This window comes from Coffea arabica, chromosome 6c, assembly GCF_036785885.1.
Source record: "Coffea arabica cultivar ET-39 chromosome 6c, Coffea Arabica ET-39 HiFi, whole genome shotgun sequence".
Classification (NCBI taxonomy): Eukaryota; Viridiplantae; Streptophyta; class Magnoliopsida; order Gentianales; family Rubiaceae; genus Coffea; species Coffea arabica.
In genome coordinates, this window is record NC_092320.1 from 50171834 (window position 1) to 50195051 (window position 23218).

The 23218-nt window shown below is 34.3% G+C and overlaps 1 protein-coding gene and 1 long non-coding RNA gene across 15 annotated transcripts; one reads left to right on the plus strand and one right to left on the minus strand.

Annotated features, from left to right (window-relative positions):
• The first annotated feature begins 4572 nt into the window (after positions 1-4572).
• On the plus strand, positions 4573-6540 carry LOC140008087 (uncharacterized). The gene is made up of 2 exons (XR_011815496.1): positions 4573-4965; positions 6240-6540. It is a non-coding gene; the product is annotated as an uncharacterized lncRNA (long non-coding RNA).
• Positions 6541-7982: 1442 nt separating this feature from the next.
• On the minus strand, positions 7983-22226 carry LOC140003660 (protein ZINC INDUCED FACILITATOR-LIKE 1-like). Of its 14 annotated transcripts, none has more exons than XR_011816166.1 (18): positions 21612-22225; positions 19802-19842; positions 19323-19383; positions 19144-19246; positions 18926-19057; positions 17828-17881; positions 16512-16574; positions 14291-14340; positions 14054-14129; positions 13286-13495; positions 12180-12267; positions 11550-11635; positions 11339-11446; positions 10930-10974; positions 10748-10836; positions 9497-9540; positions 8402-8591; positions 7983-8295 (listed from the first exon to the last, which is right to left on the minus strand). XR_011816166.1 is itself a non-coding variant. In XM_072053827.1 (17 exons), the coding sequence occupies exons 1-17, from the start codon at positions 21769-21771 to the stop codon at positions 8458-8460; spliced, it is 1515 nt and encodes a 504-aa protein (XP_071909928.1). In that variant the 5' UTR covers positions 21772-22226; the 3' UTR covers positions 8398-8457. The 14 variants fall into 14 exon arrangements, 4 of the variants coding, with proteins under 4 accessions (XP_071909928.1, XP_071909932.1, XP_027073028.2 ...); XR_011816163.1 differs by having other exon boundaries at positions 18926-19028; positions 21612-22224; XR_011816168.1 differs by lacking the exon at positions 11550-11635 and having other exon boundaries at positions 12205-12267; positions 18926-19028; positions 21612-22226.
• Positions 22227-23218: the final 992 nt, after the last annotated feature.

Sequence of the window (23218 nt, forward strand, 5' to 3'; positions counted from 1 at the left end):
TGAAGATAATGTGGCTTTAAGGATGACTCCATTCGAGAAAACTTGTTTTTGGTAATAGATTAAGTTATCCTTTGATAGGATTTGGGCTAGAATGCTTGCGTGAGTCCTGGCGAGAGTTGGGCAGACGGCCCGCCAACCCTATTACTCTTGATTCTTCGATTCTTTGATTGCTCAGGACATAGGACCCAATGCAGTGTCCTGATTCTTTCATTACTCTTAATTTCTTAATTCTTTGATTACTCAAGACCCAATGTAGTCAATGGACACCAAGAAATTTACATCGAAAACAAAAAATATATATATAGTTTTCTTTTCCTTATAGTTTCATATTTGTTAAAATTTATTTATTTATTTATTAACGTATACTATTATAAAATTCATGGCAAACCATGTAGCAAGAGAAGATATTATGTAATCAAAAGTGTATATAACTAGCAATTTATCTATTTAAATAGATATTAACAAAGTAGAACTTTTATATTATCTAATATGTAGAAGTATATACCAAATAAACAAAGTAACTAGTACTTTTATTTATTTTTTTATTATGTGTAGTCAATTATACATTATTATGTCATTATGATCTATGTGAGAACTTGTAAATTCCTTATATATTTCTTGAAAATTCCCTTTTATTTAAAAATTATTTGGCAATTATTATTTTATACTATCCCTATTCAATCACCTTAGAAAAGTGCCAATGATCATAGGAAATTAGGGTTTTCCTTTCCGATTTCAATTCGAAGTGAAATAGGATTTTTCGTGTATCCGTTGTGTAATTATCCGGTACGGAGTAAGGATCAAATTTGGTGCTTAAGAGTGACTTTTAGGTGAGAAATAATATGTGATTAGAAACAATGATAAAAGTTAGTGCATAGGAAGTAAAAACCCTAGTACGTGTGATTTAAGGAAAAACGGTGGGAACCGACGTGTACCGTGCACTACCGATTGAACACACCACTTGGTCACCACTTTCTTACCATATAAGCTCATTAATATTTGAGCAAAATATCCCCTCATTCTCAGCTAGCTTTGGCCGAAAATGTTGACCAAATTTGCAAGGAAAAGAAACAAAAAAATGAGTGGAAATTAGTGATGCCACTTGTTGGCCATCTAGGGTCTTGACCAAGACCAAATTGTCTTGCCTTCTTATCACCATTTAGCCTCCTTTCTTCCTCATTTTCTGCTTGCTTTGGCCGAGAGAGAGGGAGAGAAAAACCAAGGGAGAGATACACCAATCCATCTTGAGTTTGAGTCATCTAAGTGGGGAAACAAGAAACTAATCCGATTAAAACTTTCTTTGAGTGTTTAGCTAGTGGTGTGTTGGTGAAATTTTGGAAGGAAAAGCTAGGGCTACTCTTGGTAGTAACTTTAGTAAGGTAATAATGCTGATTTACCATTTCTTACTCTTAATCATGCTTAACTTGGCATAGCACCTTAAATTTGTGGTGGATGATAGCTATTATAATGATTTGGATGGATATAGTGTATGTTCTTGAGCTATATGAGTTAGGGTTTGAAGGATTTTCTGCCTATACTTGCTGTATGGATAGTGTATGTTGTATCTAAGCTTATATAAGAGGTTGTGGTAGTGATTGAAGCAAGAAATGAAGAAAGTTTCCTTTGAAACCGTAAAATTTCAGATTTCTGGAAAATTGTAGCTCAGTTTTGTCTGGTTCCAGTTCGTGATGTTAGAGGCCAAATTAGGCTTAGCATAAAACATTAAAGTTGTAGAGAATGATATTTTATAGTTTTCAAAAAAATTTCAACCCAATCAGAGCAACGTAGCCTATGAAAAGACCAAAATACCCTGACTGCCCTAGGATGCATCCAGTGATCCGTTTTAGACAGTTCATCCAATTGACCGTGTCTATTCACTATGATCCGTGCTGATTTAGCCATTTTCCAAAACATGAAAGTTTTAGTATGTTGTCTTAGCTTTTCAACGCCTCCAAGAACGTCTTAAACGGACTTTGGTAGCCTGAGATATGACCATTTAAATGTAGTATGGTTAACTAGCCGGTTAGTTAGATTTTGGTTCTGTGAAGTGGGAATTTGACTAGGTTACACTGGAATTTGGACTAAGTAGTCTTCATCAAAATTGTATCCCTGTGTCTTAGCCTCGAAACGGCACAAATTGCATCCCAATCCGATAAGCGTAGTTTCGGTTGTGTCCGTTACGCACAAACATGTCAAATCTGTCTTTTGCTAAATCTCATTTCCGCACTTGTTGTTAGCTTGATTTTTGTCCTTGTATTGTCTTGAGCCTATTGAACGGCTATTGAAATGAATTTGTGTTGTGTGTAACTTTGGGTTTGATTGAGGAAAAAAATGAAGCCATAAATGGCTGGAAATAGGAAAATACAAAGGGCGTGCTGCCCAAATTTACGCTCAAAGACTAGGTAGACATACTTGCAACTTGAGTAAGGGTTAAGAATGATTACTACTTGAGCCATTTAGGATTCTTGCGTCATCTTGTTCCAAGGTATATAAGTAAGGACTTGGCTGAACTTGTACCCTTGAAAAATAAAATATGACTGCTCGAAGTATGTTTTCCTTGTACTTTCGAATCAAATGGCATTTCCAAGTATAAATGTTACAAAGTTTTATAGTTTAAAAAGCGAGCAAGTGTTTCACGACCACTCTCCAAGTGAATTTCAATTTCTTGATTCTTATTGAACGAAACGTCTAAGTTTCGAAACTTAGTCGATTTTCAAAATTCTTAAATCAAGTTTTATCGCAGATTTGGACTCCAAACCCGGAATACCACCCAGATGCGAACCCTAAATGCACTACTTTTGGTGAATGCTTCCAAATATCTGATTGAACTTGATATTTGTGATTTATCTTTGACCAATGTGATTACATGATATATAAGTGATTTGATCGGGCAAGGGTATACTTTATCGCACTTGCCCTAACGAGAATTCTTCTTGTTTATCGATTTCACTTGACTTGCTCTACATGCATATGAATGGTATCTTGCCTGGAATTTCAGAAACCCTATGGCTAGTTAATCGAGTCGAGCCGGCAAGGGCCTGGTCGATTAGATAACGAACCCTGGGTAACTAGTAATGTCGAGTGGAGTGTTATCTCCTCAGCTAATCGGTATACTCGAGTATTACCACCCGTTTTTCGTGTGACGTACGGGCCCGGAAAAGGGGGTTGATCGGTGGACGGAGACTGCCGTGAAGTGAGGTTTTCTTTCTGGACTAGTTTATTACTTGAAAGTTGACGGAGTATCAACTACCAATCGATCAAGTTGGGATGGAGCCGAGATATGAGCCACTGTATCCTTACCTGTGAATATGATCCATATATTTCTCGACTATCTGAAGTGTTATCTCTCTGATTTGACTTGTTTGCTCGCTATTTCACTATTACACTGTTATTACTTTGTTTGATGGCCAATTTGATATTTGGAATTTCACTGAGTTTTGGCTCACTCCGTTAGTTTTGTTTTCCTTACAGGGGTACGAGCGAGACGTGAGATGCATAAAGACTAGCGTAGCCTAGCTGTTTTGACTTTTGACTTGTACTCGCGCTATTACTCGAATAGAATGTTTTGTATTTGGATTGTATACACTTTGAACCAGTTTGGGTATCTAAAGGCTTTGTACCTTGATTTTGCATCGATGTAACTTATAAGTTGAATTGCGATGTTAATTATTATCTATGGATGTAAGCACGTGATACAAGTGAGTGAGTCCTGGCGAGAGTTGGGCAGGCGGTCCGCCGAATCCTTTGGTACGCCTTAGGGGGAGATGGGGTCGTCACAATCTATTTCTTTGTACTTTTGTTACAAATTAATTTAATTCTAAACTCTAGATAAAATAATTTAAATACTCTATACAATATTCTATCAACATAACTAACATACACTTTGTCATAGCATAACGAACATACACTGTTCCTCCTTTTCTTTCTCTCCAAGTTTTGGATAGTACAAGGACAGCTCATCATCCAAATTCTATGCTTTAATACCTACCAAAAATGGATCAAAGGGAGAGAAATGGGATACATAATCCTGCTTTATCCTAACCATCAATTCTAGGTTTTAGAATTTTTAAAAATAATATATGGCAATAATATCAAAGAGAAGAAAGTAGTTTTCACATGAGAAAAAGAAGATTTTTTTTCTTTTAAAAGAAGAGGGATGTAGACACCAATTTTTTCTTATTTTCAAGTGTGCTATTTTTCACTTAAATTACTTGAATGATTATTTTAATTTTTGTTTTGTAGGTTTGTGCAAAAAAAAAATTTGTGGTTTCACGCTCGCGTGCAATGCATGCGCGCGATTTCTCCTTCTTCATGCAGCGAACTAGCAATAATACAAAATAGCTGGAAATTTGGGATAGATTTTTTGGATGGATTTTTCCTCCTTTTTCTTTCTCTCCAAGTTTTGGATAGTACAAGGACAACTCATCATTCAAATTCTATGCTTTAATACCTACCAAAAATGGATCAAAGGGCGGGAAATGGGACACGTAATCCTACTTTATCCTAACCATCAATTCTAGATTTTAGAATTTTTTGGTCCCATCAACTCTCAACAACCAATTCTCAACAACTCTCAACAACCACTAGGCTGGTCATTTTTTTTTGGCTCTCAAGACAATTCCTCCCAGACAAGTCTCAGCTCTCTCTCCCCCAATTCACTCCCTCAAGACTCCCTCTCCAACTTTCCCCTCAACCCCTCACATCTCTCGGCTCTGTCCCCCTCTTTCTCAAGAAAATTGTCCTCCAAAAATTCACAACACACACTACACGCCCAACCCCTCAACATCTCTCTCTAACTCTCAGCTCCCCTCTCCCTCTCCCCTTCTCAATTTCACAACAACAACAACACACACCATCACAAAACTAATAACAACTCTAAGTCTCTCTCATCTCTCTCGGCTCCCTCAAGTTAAGCACAAAAAGAATGCAAGCAACAAACGGTTAAAGGCTACTACATTCATTGAGGTAATTTTCCAGTTTTTTTTTATCATATTAAATCCATGTATGGTGTTTATTTTCTCTTGCTTTTGCTGATTTTGTTGTTGTTATTGTGTTGCTGAAGTTTTGGGATAAGCCATGAATGAGATTAAGGGAAGAGAAATGGGCTTTGTTTATGCATATAAAGTGTTTGAAAAAAATGCCAAAATGAGCAACAAATTAAATTGGGTTTTTTTTTTTTTTGATAATTTAATGTCATAGTTGTATTGTAGAAATTACAAGGGGTGTTTTGATATAGATTTTATAATTTTTGGTAAAGATTTGAATGATTTAAAAAAAAAAAACAAAAATCAGCTATAATTTGCTTTTTTGAGCACTTTTCAGTAGTTTTTTTTTTTTTTTGGAAAAAATAAGGTCGGAAATGAATTATATGCAAAAAATCGAGTAGATGAGTGTATTTTGGTAAATTTTTGTAACTGGAGAATTTGCCAGCGATCAGCAATCCGGCGGCGGAGATGCCTCTGGAATTTGCCGTGGCGGTCGGTTGCTGGAGCTTCAATTTGCCAGAGAAGAAGAAGGAGAGGAAAGAAGAAGAAAAGAAAGAAGAAGAAATAAAAAGAAAAGAAAGGAAAAAAATAAGAGAAAGAGAAAATAAAGGATTGGGCTTTTATTTATTTGTAGTTGGGTGTAAGAGTGGGCTGATATTTTTTTAGCTTTGGGTTTCGTCTGGACTTTAATGCTAGGCCCAATGTTTTTGTAATATCTAAGTTTGTTTAAATTTCTTTGGGTTTGCTTGTTTTTGTTGTGGATTAGTTTGTGTCTTTATTTTGGGCTAGAGTAGCCGGCCCAATTTACTAAATAAATGGCCCAATTTCGTTTGTTTTGCACAAGTCAAACCGAATTTTGTAGTTCAGCCCCTAATCTGTTGAGTAATTTTATTGTGGCTCAAAAATTTTAGATTTCTTTCATTTAGACCCTTAATTTAATTATATTTTAGTCCCTAAGATTTATAGTTGCTGAAATTGTAACCCTTAATCTTTTAAAAATTCTAATTTGACCCTAGAACTTTCTAATTTTTGCAATTTGGTCCCTATTTTTTTTTGGTTTCTCAATTATAATTGCTTCTTTCCTTTAATTGTTAATTGTGTTTTATTTAAGCGTTTAATTTGTAAATTTTGGTTGTTTTATGTTTGTTCACATTTTCTTTAAAATAATATAATAAGGTGAATTTGGTATATGTTTACATTTTCTTTTAAAATAATAAGCTTTCATTTATTTAATTTTTTATGTTTATTTGGCAGCATTTAAATGTCAAATTGTAATAGATAGGTTTTACTCTTTTGTCCAAAAAAATGTATTTAGATAGGTGATGTAATAGATAGTTTTTATTTTTATTTTTTTCCAAGAAATGTTTTAATTAGATAAATGTAATAGATAGGTTTATTATTTTTCCAAAATTCCCCTTTTAGATTGTAAATAGGGTTCCCAAATATAATAGTTAGGTTTTATTTGCTTTCATGCTTGTGTGTTTATGTGCTTACATGTTTATTTACTTTTTCTAGGATTTCGCATCTACATATTAGGCCTATGTGCTATATAATCTATGTGCTCTATGTATTTATTTGTTTTAATTATACTTTATATGCTTTGTTTATTTATAATAAGCATATGACATCACCATACTAGTCCAATGCTAATTGTGGTTTTTCTCCCTGATTTCTCACTAGTCTAATGCTAGTAAGAACTTGTAGAAATGAATTAGTCCAACACTAGACCCTTTAAGCCATAAATACGTTAAATTCATACTTTGGTGTGACATTTATTGCATCTCACGTAGTTTTTTAATTTTTTGGTTTTTTCATTTGCATGATATTTTCTCTAATATTATTCCCTTACCCTCTATGTGTTTGAACTATATCATTAAAAATTACACCTCATTTTAGGAAATTAGAAGTAAATTAGTTCATTTGCTTGTCTTCGAATATGGGAAATGGACGAGTATGATTTTTTAGCGTTAACATACTATTATCCCTCTATAAAAAGGAAAATTGAATCACGAATCTTAGTCTCCCGTACCCATTATGTTGCATTCCCTCTTCAGATCATATATATATATTATAATTTCTTTTTTTAAATCTTATTTTTTACATATTCGTGACTTTTTTAAGGAATTATTTTTGGACTTTATAATTAATGTGATTTGCGCCAATTACACTTTAAAGAGACATCTCGTCCCTCTCGATATTTCCTAGATCTAGATTTGCATCCATATAGAAGCATCCAAATATGATAAATTTTGTAAGTTAGATTAAGAAAATTTTTGACTAAATCTTACAACTAATCTTGATTAGATTGAAACGGTGTCTTAGATCAAATTTTTATTTTCCCTTTCTTCAATCGTGATTTCTGAACTCTTTTATCTTATTTTCAAAGATCTGGAGTCATCTACAAAGGTTTTAATTATTTTTTCTTTAAAAAATATTTTGGATGATTTGATACACCCAAATTCGATAATAAGTGGCGACTCTTTTTTTTAAAAAACTTTTTTTAGACTAATATTTTGGACTCAAATCATCGCATTATGTAAAACCTCATTTTAGCCAATTTTCTTTATTTTCTAAAATCAAATACTCATTTTTAAATGCCATTTCTTTTATTTCAAAAAAATAGGGCGCGAAAAGCGACAAATGAGAAAGGAGAAAAAGAAACATAAAAATAATTAACATTAAAGAGGCCCTTTTGTTGTAAAATATCAAGGAAGGGGGCGTACAATGTCTATTTAACGGAGTTTACAAGAATAAAGTGCAACTAGCAGCAAGGTTCAACAGACTTCAGTGATTTTATCCCTGCTAAAAAATAGACTTCAGTGATTTTATCCCTGCTAAAAAATATGTTAGAGATTTTGTAATTTTTTTAACTTTAGTGCTTAGCATGACTAGAAATTTAGTTGAAATTTTCAATTACCAATTTTCATAGGTGATTGAAGTATACCAACAGGAGAAGACCTTGACAAGAAATATACATTTCGTAGTTAAGGAAACAAATGTTCAAATTGCTTCAACCATATATTTAGCAAAGAAAACGAAAAGTTTCTGTGCAACATATTTTCATTCTTTATAAGGGACTAATAGCAGTATCTATTTCAACATGATAGGCATCACTGTTTTTACAGTCAATGGAAGAACTAAAACGAAACTACGTCAACTCCACCACTGACTGTTCAAGGCACACCATCCAAAATTTTCTTAACCATATTTGAAACTGAACATAGTCTCTGAAACACGTTTTTCCAGCTTCTCTTTGTTCATTTCACCCAACTCAAGCCAATTCGGGTGTATTGTGGGGTGGACTTCTTTCCTGGCAAGACAATGACACAGACGCATGGGTTTCTCCTTTCAAAATTATTCCAGCTAACAAAGTTCAACAGCACTACAGACTTCTTAACAATGTTTAGCCGTCTTACCTAATGCAAAACTATGTTAATGGATGAAAGCCAGTTCCACCAGTCCAAAAATGTGACTATCTGCTCTCTTCTGAAGTTTCATGTTTTCTGTTGGAAACATTATCTTCAGGAAGCACTAGGAATGGTTTGAATGTCATTAGCAAACCAATGACCTCAATCACATTGAGGATGAAGAAAACCATCTGATCACCTGCATTTAGACATTAATGTCACAATGGAAGAACCCAAAAATAATTGTAGTTAACTAGTGATATCATGCCACTGCTGGACAACTCAAGACTAAGAACAAAAATAATCAGTTTATTATCCGAAAATCTAGAAACTATGAAAAAGCTGTAAAACATAACTCTTGAGGTTTCCAGAAGCTACTATGCTATACGCTACTATGTTTCTATTTCCCTTGGCACTTTCATTTCCACAATAGCTAAAATTGGAAGCATTTTCATTGAATCAGAATAATTTTAATTCATCGATTGAGAATCATTAGGTAGTAACTCAAAAGGGTTAGTCCAAGCCTAATATAAATGCATTCCATATGATTTGAGTCAAATCAATCATAATATACTGCAAAACGAGTTCATGAGGCTCCACTATGTAAAGTTTAGAAAAGACCAGGAATAAATAGCCTCACATGCATGTAGGAAGCTCCTCTATGTAGCAACGAGTAATTCTTAGTGCAAGCGTTTGACACAGTTTTCATCTTTTTCATTGGATTTTAAACTTTCTTTGACAGACTTAAAACAGATTAATTAGTATTACCATGGGGATTAAATGATTCTTGTTCTTGGAAACAAATTTTTTAAGAAAGATGGCATGGAATTGGGTACTCCATATTTTTACTACTAATTAAATAAAAACCCATCATTTAATTTCTCCAGTTCTCCTGGCTCACTCCTGAGACAGAAATTGCACAGATAAAAGAATGGGAAGGTCCATCAGTTATTCTACCAATATGATTTGACTAAATCTCATGCATTAATAAGGAGAAGCGTCTGGGATCCATTTACAAAATTGGTTTTTCTACAACATTAAAAAATTATCGCAATAGAAGTCTTCAGATAAGTATTTCAATGTGGCTCAAATTAATCTTCTCACCTGGCAAAACTGAAGCACCCTGACGCTTTTGCGCCCAAGAAAATCTGTAATCACAGTATTTTTAGGGATTCTCTGTGATTCACAGCAGCAAAATGAATTGCCAAAGCACATTATAAACACGAAAGCCATTGAAGACCAGCAGATCATGTGAAAGAAACCAAGAGAGGGGTATGAAACAGCAGCAGAGTGAGTGGGATGATGGCTTGAAAAATGAACCTCCTCCTCTCCTGCCCCGCTTCTTTGAAACCAAAAACTAAAGAAACATGTAGACTCCTGATTTGTTACTTACCTATACTGACACCCGAATAGTGTCAGACATCTCAGCTAAGCATCAAGTTATTTTAACAGTTGACATCTGCTTGTCGTCAATTATTTTTGAAACTTGCTCAAAACTATTTTTGGGTTTTCATCTATACGAATGATAGATATATGTCAACCTAAATAGATAGGATGAAGCAAGTCACGGCTTCGTTCTTGTCATCACCATCACCTTAGAATGATAGGCAGTTTACAATTTAAGTACATCTTCATCTCCACAAAATGAAGGTCAACACCCATTTTCGGCTTTGCCTAAAGGCTGCAGTAGAATTAAGGCTTGCTGGATTTATGACATGGTAAAGTTAAGCATTTCAAACCATGCATTACAAGATTGTAAAAGTGCAGAGACCACTTTATAACCTCTCACAAATTTAGGTTACCCCATCTCATGTTCAGAAAGAAGTATATGATGTGTTTTGCATGGTCCCCAAAAGGTAAAAGTAAATTTTTTGGTTTCATAGTCATGGAAGAAATCAACACCTATACAGCCATGTCATCCCGCACTTTAGCAAAATAAATCCATAAAATCAGATCTAATAAACTTAGACAAAGGATAAATGAATTTAGTGCAATAGGAGAAAGGGAGATCTAATGGACTTGGAGAAACTAAAGAAAGGGAGATCTAATGGACTTGGAGTAACTACGTAAGGGTAGATAAAACACCTAAATTGTTCTTGTAAAATTTTTCCATTTGAAGGATAATACGGCTGTACAACGTTAACTGTTTATTAATAAAAAATGGGGGTTACTCCATGAAGATCCTTTCTCTTTTTCAGGCTTATTTATCCACATCAAAGACTAATATTGCATATGGCCGCCACGAAAACTCTGATTTAGGGCATGATTCGCATCATACATCCTCTGAGAACCCCCAGCTATGAAAGCTGCAAAATTGGAATTTAATTCTTGGATTAATTGATTAAGTCAACTTACAAAGAACCCCCAGCTGCTGGACCAATTGCTTTAGAAAGAGACATTGCAGACATCGAAATTCCATTAGCAGCTCCTCTTTGTTCTTGGGACTGTGAATTCAAGTAAGCATCATATTATTTCCAATGACGACAACCATATATTTGAGAACAAATAGTCAAGTACTAGGTCCATGGAAAACATACCACAGCTCTGTTTTGCAGAAGAAATAACCCTGTCGTAATTGACACCTGATTCAACATTGAAGAACAAATGATCATGGGAAACAAAATACAGAGATGCCTAGAAAAGCTGCTGAAGGATCTAGAAAGCACTGTCAGGAATTAAGCAAGGCATGCAATGGAATAAATACATGTAATGCTCTCAGTTACAGAAGGTTAACACAGGCAGGTTGTTCTTAAAAGTAGTTAAAGTCCAATTGCTTTTTCTTAGGTGTTGAAACAAATTCAAAATGAACAGCATCATTTTGTCAGAAGGATATCAATAAAAGTCTAGACATTTGTTGACATAAGTAAAATCAAAATAGTAAAGCATTTGTTCTTTGGTTTAAGAAATGCACGAACAAGTTTAGGGAGGAACAGAGCTAGAACTTACAGAGAACACGTTCTTCAATACTGAGGCACTATCAAGAACCACTGAGAGCCAAAAACCAGATAACATGGCTATGTATGGGTAAGTTGATAGCAGAGGTACAGATAGAACCTACAAATAAAATTAGTTGAACTTAATCCAGGAACGAAAAACAGCTAATAAAAAACTCCAGGTACAGTGCTGATGAAATATCAACACAGGACTTAGGCCATACTGCTCCAATGCGTGAAACCATGATTGTCCCAAGAATCCTCTCAACTACTGGGTACAAGAATAGTTGAAATAGTAGTAAACCAAGTCCTGGTTAAACAAGAAATAATAAATTGTTTTGTTTAGTATAGCTAGCATGGAAAATTGCAACTAAAAAACGCACATATAGATGAAGAACCAGTACCCCAAACCTTGTTACCAAATCTAATCAGTTCAGAGAGATCAGCTTATTTGAAGCCTAGGCAAATTACAACCTGTATACCCCTTTCTTTTAAATAAAACCAAAACCTTCGCTTACATTCTGAAGCATTTCTTAATTCCAAAATTTGCAGTCCTTAAGATGGTTGCTTAGATTATCTATGCCCTGCTATTGTTGCAAAATAGCACCAGTTAAAGAGTCTCCATACCAGTTGTAAAACACTCAAGAAAACCTATTATCATGTATCAAAGACTATAGGGTAAGCTCCCACAAAGTGTCAGAGCATCTTAGAAGCAGTTCAAGTGAACGTATACTTTGAAAGTTCTGGTTCCTGACAATTAAGTTCGTCTAAGTTCTTAACAACTGGGAAAATTCTTGTCATTGATTAAGATGAAAAAAGAAACAGAGGAATAAAAATTGGCTTCATCAATATACCTGTGATAGAAAGAGTTTCACCAACCTCAGAAGTTGTGTAGCTCAATCCTCCAGAATTCCTAGGACTAATAGCCCATAAAGAGAATATCTGATCAAAGGACATAGCAAAGACAACAATATTCACATTGTCAAATGAAAAGCATCAAAGTCAGTAAATAATAATCTATATTTCTGTTGTGCATGAAAGTGCTTAGTTCTAAATCTGTTCTTTGTGTCAATGCATAAGGTAAATTATGTAGCATCTCAAAGTGTCCCAAGGATTGTGGGTGCAGTTTCTACACTTGCACCAGTTTTACGTTATGCTGTTCGGATATTGAATAGGTGCTTTGAGTAATTTTTTTCGTTGTCCATAAAATGAATCACAGTAGCAAGGAGAAAGATCTACATAATTTACAGTAAATGCATTTTATATTTTCAAATGGTATAATCCACTTAAAGTAACAGTGCTGAAAATACCTAAACTGAATCCTTGACGGAACAATTAAAATCTAAAAAGTTGAAAATCTCGACCACTCAACATTGTCAAGAATCAGGCACACTTTCCAAAATCTATTTTACATCCAGAAGAAAATAAAATGAAACATTGGCACGATGCATGTACTAGTATGCAATCCCTAAAATAGAATGGGTTAGGAGTATAAATTTTAGACCTCAACTCCTGGCTACAAAATTTTTGGTGCAAAGCTGATAGTCTTAGCTTGAAAAAGTTTTTGCAAACCTAATAAAATAGATTGAAAGATAGTCTATGCCATACTTAATTTTTCTCTCTTCATTATTAATGTTACTATTACTGTTTTGCTATTTCTATGCACGCATTTTAACCCTATGAAAATATCCAAACAATCGTTACAACAATTCTGCTTATGCATACTTGCGCCACATATGCATGTATCTTAAGTAGACCCATCTGAACAAAGTAATCTAAGTATGGATATAGGAAAGAAGTACTAATTGAAGCCGGATACTATTTGCCATCATAATAAACCATGTGTCACCTGAACGTGAAACTAAAAGAAATTCGAATTAAGTAAAACACAAATCAAACATAACCAACTTTTCTCTTCGAAAGGAGGAGAAAAATAAAAAGGCTTAGACGGGAAAATCACCTCTGAATAGGCCATGTCATGAAGTTGGAAAACGCAATACGTTATAATAGACGACATTAAAGGCCAATTTTTTAGAAGACTACTCTGAGAAGTAGGAAGACTGTCTCCAGAATTTCCATCTCTCTCTTGCAATGTAGAATCATATGCAGCAGCCTCCACACCATTATATGCAGCATATTCTTTGTTTTGGCAATGGATGTGCAGGGTTTCCTAGAAAGATACAGAAATAAATAATAAAACATCCAATTCATTGTTGTCTTTCACCAAAGATTTGGATATAGTTAGTAGACACAAACTATTCCAATTGATAAAAGTTAAGCATGCATCAAAGTTTCCCCATATAGTTGCAAGGTCAAAACTAGCAATCAGCAATTGCTTGGCCACACATCAGAATAGTTGACCTTTTCCATCCTCATTTGATTTTCTATACGAAGACATTATCCTCCTTTTACCTGTTAAATGCCTTCCATTGACATTGTTGTCTGAAGCACTTATGCTTTTCAACTCTAAATTTGCACGATTAAATTACCAACATAGAGAAAATGTAACCAAGTACCTATTCCTTGTCTCAGAAATCCAAAAAAGACAACTAAATCTAGAAGCAATAGAAGTGGAACGAGCACAAATGAACCAAATGGAAAGCCATATTTTATCTATACATGATAGTAAGAAACTCAAAACAGAAGAAATTGTAATTGCAAAGAGGAAATGAGAATTTTTTTATATGTGCTACAGTAAAAAGGGAAAACATAAGACTAGGATACTTACTGGAAGCCAGCAACATACGACTGATACAACTACTGCAAACAATGATATTAGGAGACAGGGCAGAAGATATGGAAACCTGACAGTTAAAAAAATTACTATAATCATAATCAAGCATTTGAACATGTAGAAAGATGAGAAGAAGATAAGCTAATAAAGAACAAAAGAAAATAATGACAAGAACTACTTGAGTCAGATCCTTGGAAGCAATATAGCATAGAAAATCAACAATTTGCTTACCTCCCAAATACTGATTGTTTAGAGAAAATTTCGGGATATTTATTAGCTGGCTGTTATTGCACAACAAAAATATTGAATAAGCTCAAAGGAAGCTGAAAGATGAGAACATGACAAATGTAAAACCGGTAATACAAAGTTATACCTTACACATAGAAGGAAGAATTGAAAAAGAAAGAACAGAAACCTTTCCTAGGCCAAGAAAAAAAAAAGATAAAGAAATAAGATGGAATCTAGTATGAACTTTTTGTGCATCCTTTTTCTTTTCTCAAATAAATTCTCACTGAAGGATCAGTTCTAGGATTTGCGAACAGAACTTGCAAGGTAAAGTAATATAGTGTTTCCATAGCAATATAAATGAAAAGACAAAAGTTTCTGAAAGAACTTTTCACGAATTGTAAATGATGTAGAAACCAGAGAAAGAAGTTTTATTGGCAATTTGGGGAATCAAGGAACCGGCGGTAAGGAACAACTCCTCTAAGTGATATAAGGAAACTGAATTAACATAACCGAAGAAGGAAAAATGCTTCTCTATGACACTGCAATTTAGTGTAGTGTAGCATTGAAAGAACACATTTACTTTGACAATATTGCTTTATTCTAATTTGCAATGGAATCACTTTATTGGTGCAGCAAGTGAGCAAGTTTATCTATCCTAAGATTTAAGATGACCATGCAATTTTGGACTAAGAAAATTGTTAACAGAAGATGTTTCTGTATGAGAATTTATGTGCTACAGTCAGAATGTACAGATGTTCTTGCCCCATGTAGTTCTCATCTCTATGAAAGGAAGCTGACTAAAGTCATTGCAGTCTTTGAACTCTTTTGACAAATGCTAACTGCCTCTTCCTGTTTGCTTAAATAAGTTAATTCCAATCTTAACATTCTCATACCTAGCAAAAAAGGGGTAGCAGATTGTACCCAAGCTGAAGGTAATTCGGATTAATTGACTCAAATAGGTGACATTTCTTTCAGGTTTTTTAGGACTTCAACTGGACAGGGAAGTTTGTCTCTAAAATTTTAAAGCCAATATGGAACATGATAGCATCAATTTTATTTGAACTATTTTTTGTTAATTTTCTGCTTTTGGGTAATTGACATGTAAAACAAGTTTCTCTGAAACTTTATCTGCAGATGTGGCCATTATAACCTAGACAACAAAGAATGCTGCTGATCAGGAAATGCTTAGATAGAAGAATACTATTTCTAGAGTGTTTAAGGTGCATACAAGCTTGCTAGAAGAAGGTTCCCACATTTCTCAAAGAATCTGTCAATGCAAAGTTCCTTCATTCATTTCTTTTTATCTGGAAGCCAAAATTGGAATCCTTACGGATGAGATATTAGCAATCTTCGTTCAAGGTATATGCCACACACCACATCCCACATTGAAATATTATGGGAAGATTGATGGTTTATACCATGGGTATTGAGCTATTGATTACTTGACTTTAGCATTTTATTTAGAATTGGAGTCTGACAAAGTTAACTGAGAAGCAAGTACAAGATCTCCTTTTAAGTAAGAAGACCAGAGACTTAACCAAGAGAAAGGAAAACCATGCATACAGAGTGCTCTGATTCAGCAGAGCCGCCTATGTGCTTGTAATTTATGGTTGCATCTATGACATAATTCATGCATTGTCCAGTATAAAAAAAATATCTCAACAACATAAAGAAGCTTCATTTCCTCTAGTTATTAAACAAGAGATGTGGAAAGAGAGGTTTTAACACAGAGGAAGAAGAATAGGAGGGAAAACCAAGTTGAGTTTTGAGGCATTTTTCAATAGTTTAAGCAAGGGCGGGCTAAATTACAATGTCTAGTTAAGCCTGACATAAACAGTAAAACTATTTTAGGTCATGAACTTCCTAACAGCTGTTGCATCACATGTCACTCTCCTTGATTGCTCAACTTATATTCAGGAAAACCAGTAGAGGTCCATGATGTCCCCCCCACCAAAACAGTTGGCTTCCTTCAAGAAGAATTCTAAAGAGATGTTGTTTTTGTTTTCTTTTTTGCTTTTCCAGCTTATCTCATGAGCAGGAAACAGTCATTTCTGGAAGCACTCGGTGAGTGCATTTTCACATTAGTTTTAACCCCAGACCCCTTTTACTAGAAAAACTCTGATGAATTCTGAGAATGCTGTTTGTTTAAAACTTTAGAAACGTATTTTGGGAAAAAAATTAAATGAGAAATTTCCAAGATAGACCATAAAACTGGAAGCCTTACCTCAGCGAGATAACCACCTATAGCTGGTCCAATCACCAAGCCTACTCCCCACGATGTGCTTATCTACAGCAATAGGTTAACTTGTATTTAGAAAGGATTAATTTTTTATGCACCAATAGTGTAGTAATATTTTTATTCTAGCAACTTTGGATGTATGTCACATTTGCATGATTTGAATTCAAAATTTGAATTCATATTATATGGCATGATCTAAACCTGCTAGTGTAAATATATATATATATACACACACACACACACACTAACAGTGTATAAAAAAGTTATCCATTTAGAAAAGGGTTAATTACAGTTCGTCCCCTTGAACTTGACCCTTTATAACACTTTGCCCCGCTAAATTTTAAATATATACACTTTGCCCCCTTCATTGACTAAGTTAATGATGATTTCTCCATCCAAAATTTTAACAAAATGACATTAATGCCCTTACATAATAGCTCTAGAATAATGCTATACTTTAAATCGGAATATGAAACATTTTATTGGAAAAAACCCAAAGTCATATGATTTAAAAAATTAAAAAATAAAAGATGGTATAATACCAAAGAATTGAAAAATTGTATTGTGGAGAAAAAAGAATTTAAAAATTCCTAAAGCATTTGTACAAGTTTTCCATCACTTATCTTTCTTCCTTTAAATTGTAAACGGATTAGTTTTGATAATTTTCATTTACTTTGCAGCTTTCACAAGTTTTCAAGAGTCAATAAGATGCTACTTGGTAATTTTATACTACATTCATACCTTACTTTGTATTTTATTTGCTTTCCACATTTTAAAAAAACTAAAAATTCTCTAAATACATTTTTCAATATATTTTTTACTTTTAATCATGTTTTTATCGCATAAAACACATTAAAAAGTGCTACAATAAAAAAATATAAGCAAATAATTTTCATTCCAAATGCACTAATTAATTTTATTTTATTTAAAATAAGTATCGCTATCGGCATTGAGATAAATACATTGAGTTGTTTAGACTTCTTTTTTTGTGAATTATCTAATTCATTTTAGTGCTAAAAGATCAAAATGCATAGTGTAATTGTGTTTAAATGCATTTAGCAACTATTAAAGAAATAGGTATTTATTATGTTACAATTATTATGTGTTTAAGAATTAGCAAGGGACATTTTGGTCATGAAAAATATAACTTCATCTTAACCCCATCAAAGAGTTGACCACAAGAGATAAAGTGTATATATTTGGACTTTAGGGGGGGCAAAGTGTAATTAACCCTTTAGAAAATACAAACTAACTTTCACAAAATGTCAAAATAAAAAGAAAAGGGTAGGGAGTTGACTTACAACTGACATCCCCAGTGCTTGATATTCTTTACGACAAATTTCTGAAGCATACGCCTAATATAATTCAGAGGAGAAATTGAGGAGAAATTACAAGCCATAAGGTACTAAATTTCCTATATCATTGCCACATGTAGCCATAGATCGCATATCTTAATCCATCTAAGAATCTCAGGAAAATATGCACAGATCAGTTCAGGTTATTACAAACCAAAAGGTTTGTAAAGTTATCATTCCATTCGAACCAGGAAAACTCACATGTAGTCAAGGCTGTCATAGTACACACAGATAGATCCACAATCAAGCCTTTTTTTTTGCTATTTTGGTCTAAAGAAATTACTTAAAGGAATCCAAGAATTTGTTATGTAGAGGGTCACAATATCCTGTACTAACAATTTCTTTACCTTATATACTATTTCAGGAATCTTTGGCATGAAAAGAGCACAAACTACTTTTGATTGGAGATATCATGTTAAGAAACAGATCCCAAAGAGATGAAACCCATCGAAATACCAGGTGATCTCATTTAAATTGGTTGGAAATCAATTAACTGTAGAAGTAGAAAGTGCAGGGACAGTTATTACACTGCAATGGGAAATTGACAAACAAAAACATCATAGCAAATAATTCTGTTTAGATCAGACAGCATCCTAGTGATTTGACTGTTTACTAGGGAATATGCAAGAGAACCAGAAGTTGATAAAAGTAAAATATATGGTCAGTTGGCTTTACATGGAAATCTGTCTCTATTTAATAGCAGACACAAATTGATAAATAAATAGTAAAAAATTTGACAAATTTCAAGAAATCATGAAGTGAATCAACCATAAAAAAACCAATAAAAGAACAAAATAGATTAACAATCAAACCAAAAATAACAATACAATTAATGTTCCATCTAATACCAGCAAATTTATGTTCTTAAATGGCCATAAAGTTCCACTGTTACGCTTTAACAACCAATTGAACAACTGGTAGTCCATAACATAGACATATTCACCCTTCAGCATAAGGACTGCACACCGCAAGCATCACAATCAATAATTGTAATCACAAAGAGTTCTAGTGAAACATATAGAAAAATCAAGTATAAATGCATACCCTCATTGGTCCTAGTACTCCAGACAAACTTCCAAGAAGAAACCTCATTGAAACTGCCATCCAAAAATTCGAACTAAGACCAAAGAGTGTGTTGAATATGACCCTGTGTTCTTGATAAATTAGAGATACAAACTGAAATGGATAGATTCAAGAAGCAAACCACATCAATAACCCATTTAACTAGAAATTAAGCAAGTCGTGAGACCAGAATTCCTTACACTGCAACAGTGCCAATCAGTATAACTGGCTTTCGGCCATACCGATCTGCTACTAATCCCCATAAAAGAGATGTTAAAGCTCTCCCAAACATGAATGAAGATCCTTCAATGAATGAGAATTAGCTCAACAACTTTCAGCATATAGCTAATAAGGGAAAGCAGCAATTAAGACTACTTACCCACATATCCAGCATAATAACCAATATCTTCCTCTGTTTTTGCAATATGAAAATCCCCGATCTGTGTCAAATAACAACCATGTTGTTCAAGATAACCAAATTCAATGATTCCAAATCTGTTATTCAGACACTATGATAAAGCTCTATATTCTGCCCACCCCTCTGTCTCCAACACCCAGAACCCATTGATACACCCCGGAGCCTCATGTTGTACTAGAACAGAAGGTTGAGAACAAACTACCCCACAAGCCTCATGCAAAAGGCAATATTCCTCTAGTTGTTCTGCAGTCTATGATCAATAAACTGCACTAAACAGTCAATTTGTTTTACAGCTTGTTCTTCAGATTTAAAAAAGCTTAAGAAATAGGTAAACAAATCACACCAAATGAAGAGAAAGCAAAAGCAGAGGTACTTTTGAATAGAAAAGACATGTTCAAATATCAGAATGTTACCAGTAATGTTCTCTTGAGGGTACTCACCATAAAATATAGGAAAGGAAAGAGGGATGTTATTGGCAAAGCTGTAAATGGACATGAGAAGACATGGTATAAGAGTGCAAGTTTGTGGAACAAACTTTACATTGCTATATTAATCAAGTAATTTTCTCTGAATTGGAAAAGGTAAAGCATCTATTTGTCATCAGAAGGACAAATTTTAGTTACAAAATACAATCAATTGAAAAAAACAAGTCCAACAAATTAAGACATAGTCAATGATTAAGGGAACCTCCCCAATATTTTTTATGACCCAAGTTTTTAAATCTAGGTTGGTCTCCATTACCCTGTCAAAATTTTATGGCCCGGAAGGGACTCATATACAATGCGAACATATTATATGTGTAATAACTTTAATTCCTAAATTCACTTCAGATTATTTCTAAGTTCAGAATCCCAAGGAACCATTTGTGTTTTCGTCAGAAAGGATGAGCTTTTTTAATAATCTAGGTGGCAGATGAAATTACTCGACCTGCTAGGTTTCAAAATTAATTTGCCATCGGCAAGGTGAAGATCAGCTAAAACTTCACTAGGTCATTCGTTGAACCTCAGTAAACATACTAAGAAATTTAAAGTTACATGCTTTAGATTCAGAGTATAAAGTTAAATTTTGTAAGACAAATTTATAATGAACTGAAACTGCAAATACACAATGGAGCTATATAATTGTGTCCAAGAGTACATAATTTGAAATAACTGTGGTCACCATATAGCCAAATTTCGATAAGATTTATTATAACAATCTCAACATCTGATATGGTATGAATGTCATCCAAAACAAATGGTATTCTTTTCCTGTTTGACATTGAGGAACGAGAGGAAAGGTCATGCAAATGAACAAGAAGAAGAAATCTAACAAAACTATTAGATGGAAAACCATATGAATGAAGTTCACAGTACATTAAATTAGGGGTGAAACTGGCATATTCCCCAAGAAAAAAATAAAAGCATGAACTTGAGCGGGGCAAACTGCACCAGAAGTTTAAGGAGGGTTTGTGCAATAAAATCTCATTCAAAGTTTCCAATTAACACCCTAAAATGGCTTTGGTCCAGTGTTGCACTCTTTCTTTGAGTTACACCACGTTGGATTTTGTGGTTTACACAATTAGCCATATACAAAACAACACATGCAAGCACTGTCACAATAAATGTAGATATTAAGAATTACCTCGGAAAAACACAACAAAAGTTGTAGAAAATAATGCTCCACAATCAATTCAATTTTCAAATAAACCCCATGTGGACTATACCATCTGGGCCATACTGTATCTTGCAATTGCTCAACCAACGGCAACGATTCCAGTACCTACCTTGTTTCAAGGCGACCCTTATCCCTTCACTTAGATTCGGCTCCATAAACACAAGTGTCGAGGGATTGGGGCAGGAATGATTGGGTTTGGTGCAATTGGGTACAATTGTTATTTTTTCCACAATTTGGTATGCTTATAGACCCAGTTATATTTTTATGTAACAAATTGGTATGCATGAATAAAATTTATAAGTATAACAAAATTATATAAGCGAATACCATACCATGAAAGGAAGTACAATAACCGATCAAGTATACGAAAATCCCAACCGTAACTGCCCTGGTCCCAAACATTAACCAGGATACAACACTTAACCACTTAAGTATTACAAACGACCAAACCCCCAAATATGCACACAAAGGCATCGAAGAGAAACTTGAGCTTCTGCCGCGAAATAATAATTACTAACAAAGAAGATCAAAAACCCATAAAAATTGCTATAATTAAATAGAGATATCAGGAGGAAACAGAAGAGCTTCGCTAACCCGCACTGAGGGTGACAGTGCCGATGAAGAAAAGGTGCTTTAAAGGGATGCCGACATTGGAGCATTTGAGGCGTTCAATTGCGCAACCTGGACAATTTTCATAGTAATTCGACTGCTTTCCTGCTCCTTTTTCCAGCAACAGTTGAGAATTTTCCGCCATTAACGTATAGATTCCTTCAACTTTCTGATTTTACTCAGTGAAGAAGGAAATTTGTAGTCGTTGAGATGGGAAAAAAGTGCCAGCTTCTGCTTTTAATTTTGAATCCCAACACGTCTCCAATACAACATATGCATCATAGCTGTCTTCAACTAACATGCCACGTGAAACCACCAGCCACCACTTAGCCATTCAGGATTTGGGGCAGGGACGGTCATCAGTATGCACGGTTGAGGGTCAAGATTGGCCCTCAAAATTTTGTGCGGCTGAAATTACACCATGTAACTCGATTTTCGCGTCAAGTGTGGGACCCATCACTATCTGTTGTGAAAATACATCATGTGAAAAAAAAGTTACACAATGTACAAAGAAAGTTACATGGTGTTGACAATGACCAAAATTGGCAGGGACGGTTGCACCTGCAACCGTCCGTGCCCCGCGTCCTAGCCATTCAAGGTTTGGTGGGATAGGTTTCAAATTCCAAATTTTTCCTCTTATCCATTGTTATATTAAGTGATTTTTTAAAAGATTTAGACGGATTTTGTCTTATTTGATGATAGTTTTGTCTCCATCGGTCCTTCTAAATTTAATTGAATCTCCTTCTTAGATTAAAATAATGTAAAATACTATAAATAAAGTGACGATTGACAAAAATAACATGTCACGTGAGAGGAAAAACTTTAAAAGAAAGGCTTCATGCTTTGATTTTTTTTTAGCATCTTTCAATACTTTGATTTTGACCATGTACGGATGGCTTGGAATTGATTATCTTGGTGATTGATGAGTAATTTGTAGGGTAATGGATAGGTAGAAAATAGCTATGAGTTGGGTACATCGTTAATTACCCGTTTTAATTTGAAAATTTGAACAAATGACACATATATGTGGCCCGTTTGGAACCTGAGTTTTTTGAAAGTTTATCTAAAACTTTACTGTAGGTCACTGTAAAAGTAGTAGAAAAAACTTATTGTATAAGTTTTTTAAAAACTTTACTGTAGCAGTTTTCTGACAAAATTTTTTTTAGGTGTTAAATATAAACTTCCCTCCCTAATTTTTTTTCCCTTTATCCAAAAATTGTACTCTATATTATTGTATCAAAATTAGGATTACATTTTTGTCAACCCGGAAGCTGCATTTTTTCTTACAAAAAAAAAATGCTCTGAAAATGCGACTCAAAACGCGATTTTAAGCTACGTTTTGTGAAGTTGCGTTTCTTCACAAAATTTACAGCATTGAAAACGCGATTACGTGAGAAAATGCGACTTCAAGTCGCGTATTCAAGGCGCGTTTTTTGTTTCTAATCCAGGCTTGAAAACGCGACTCGGTTGAAAACGCGACTTCCTGCCGCGTTTTAAAGATGTGTTTACTTCAGTGCCAGTGCAAAATTGAAAACGTGGTATGTTAAAAACGCGACAATAGGGCGCGTTTTTTAGCCAAACGCGTTTTCTTC

Coding starts and splice junctions, on each gene's coding strand:
- LOC140003660 (XM_072053827.1), bottom strand. CDS start 21,771: ATGGCGGAAAATTCTCAACTGTTGCTGGAAAAAGGAGCAGGAAAGCAG. Junction 16,575..17,827: donor AAGCACTGGGGATGTCAGTT/GTAAGTCAACTC, acceptor CTATTGCTGTAG/ATAAGCACATCGTGGGGAGT. Junction 11,447..11,549: donor TGGTTTCACGCATTGGAGCA/GTATGGCCTAAG, acceptor TTTTATTTGTAG/GTTCTATCTGTACCTCTGCT.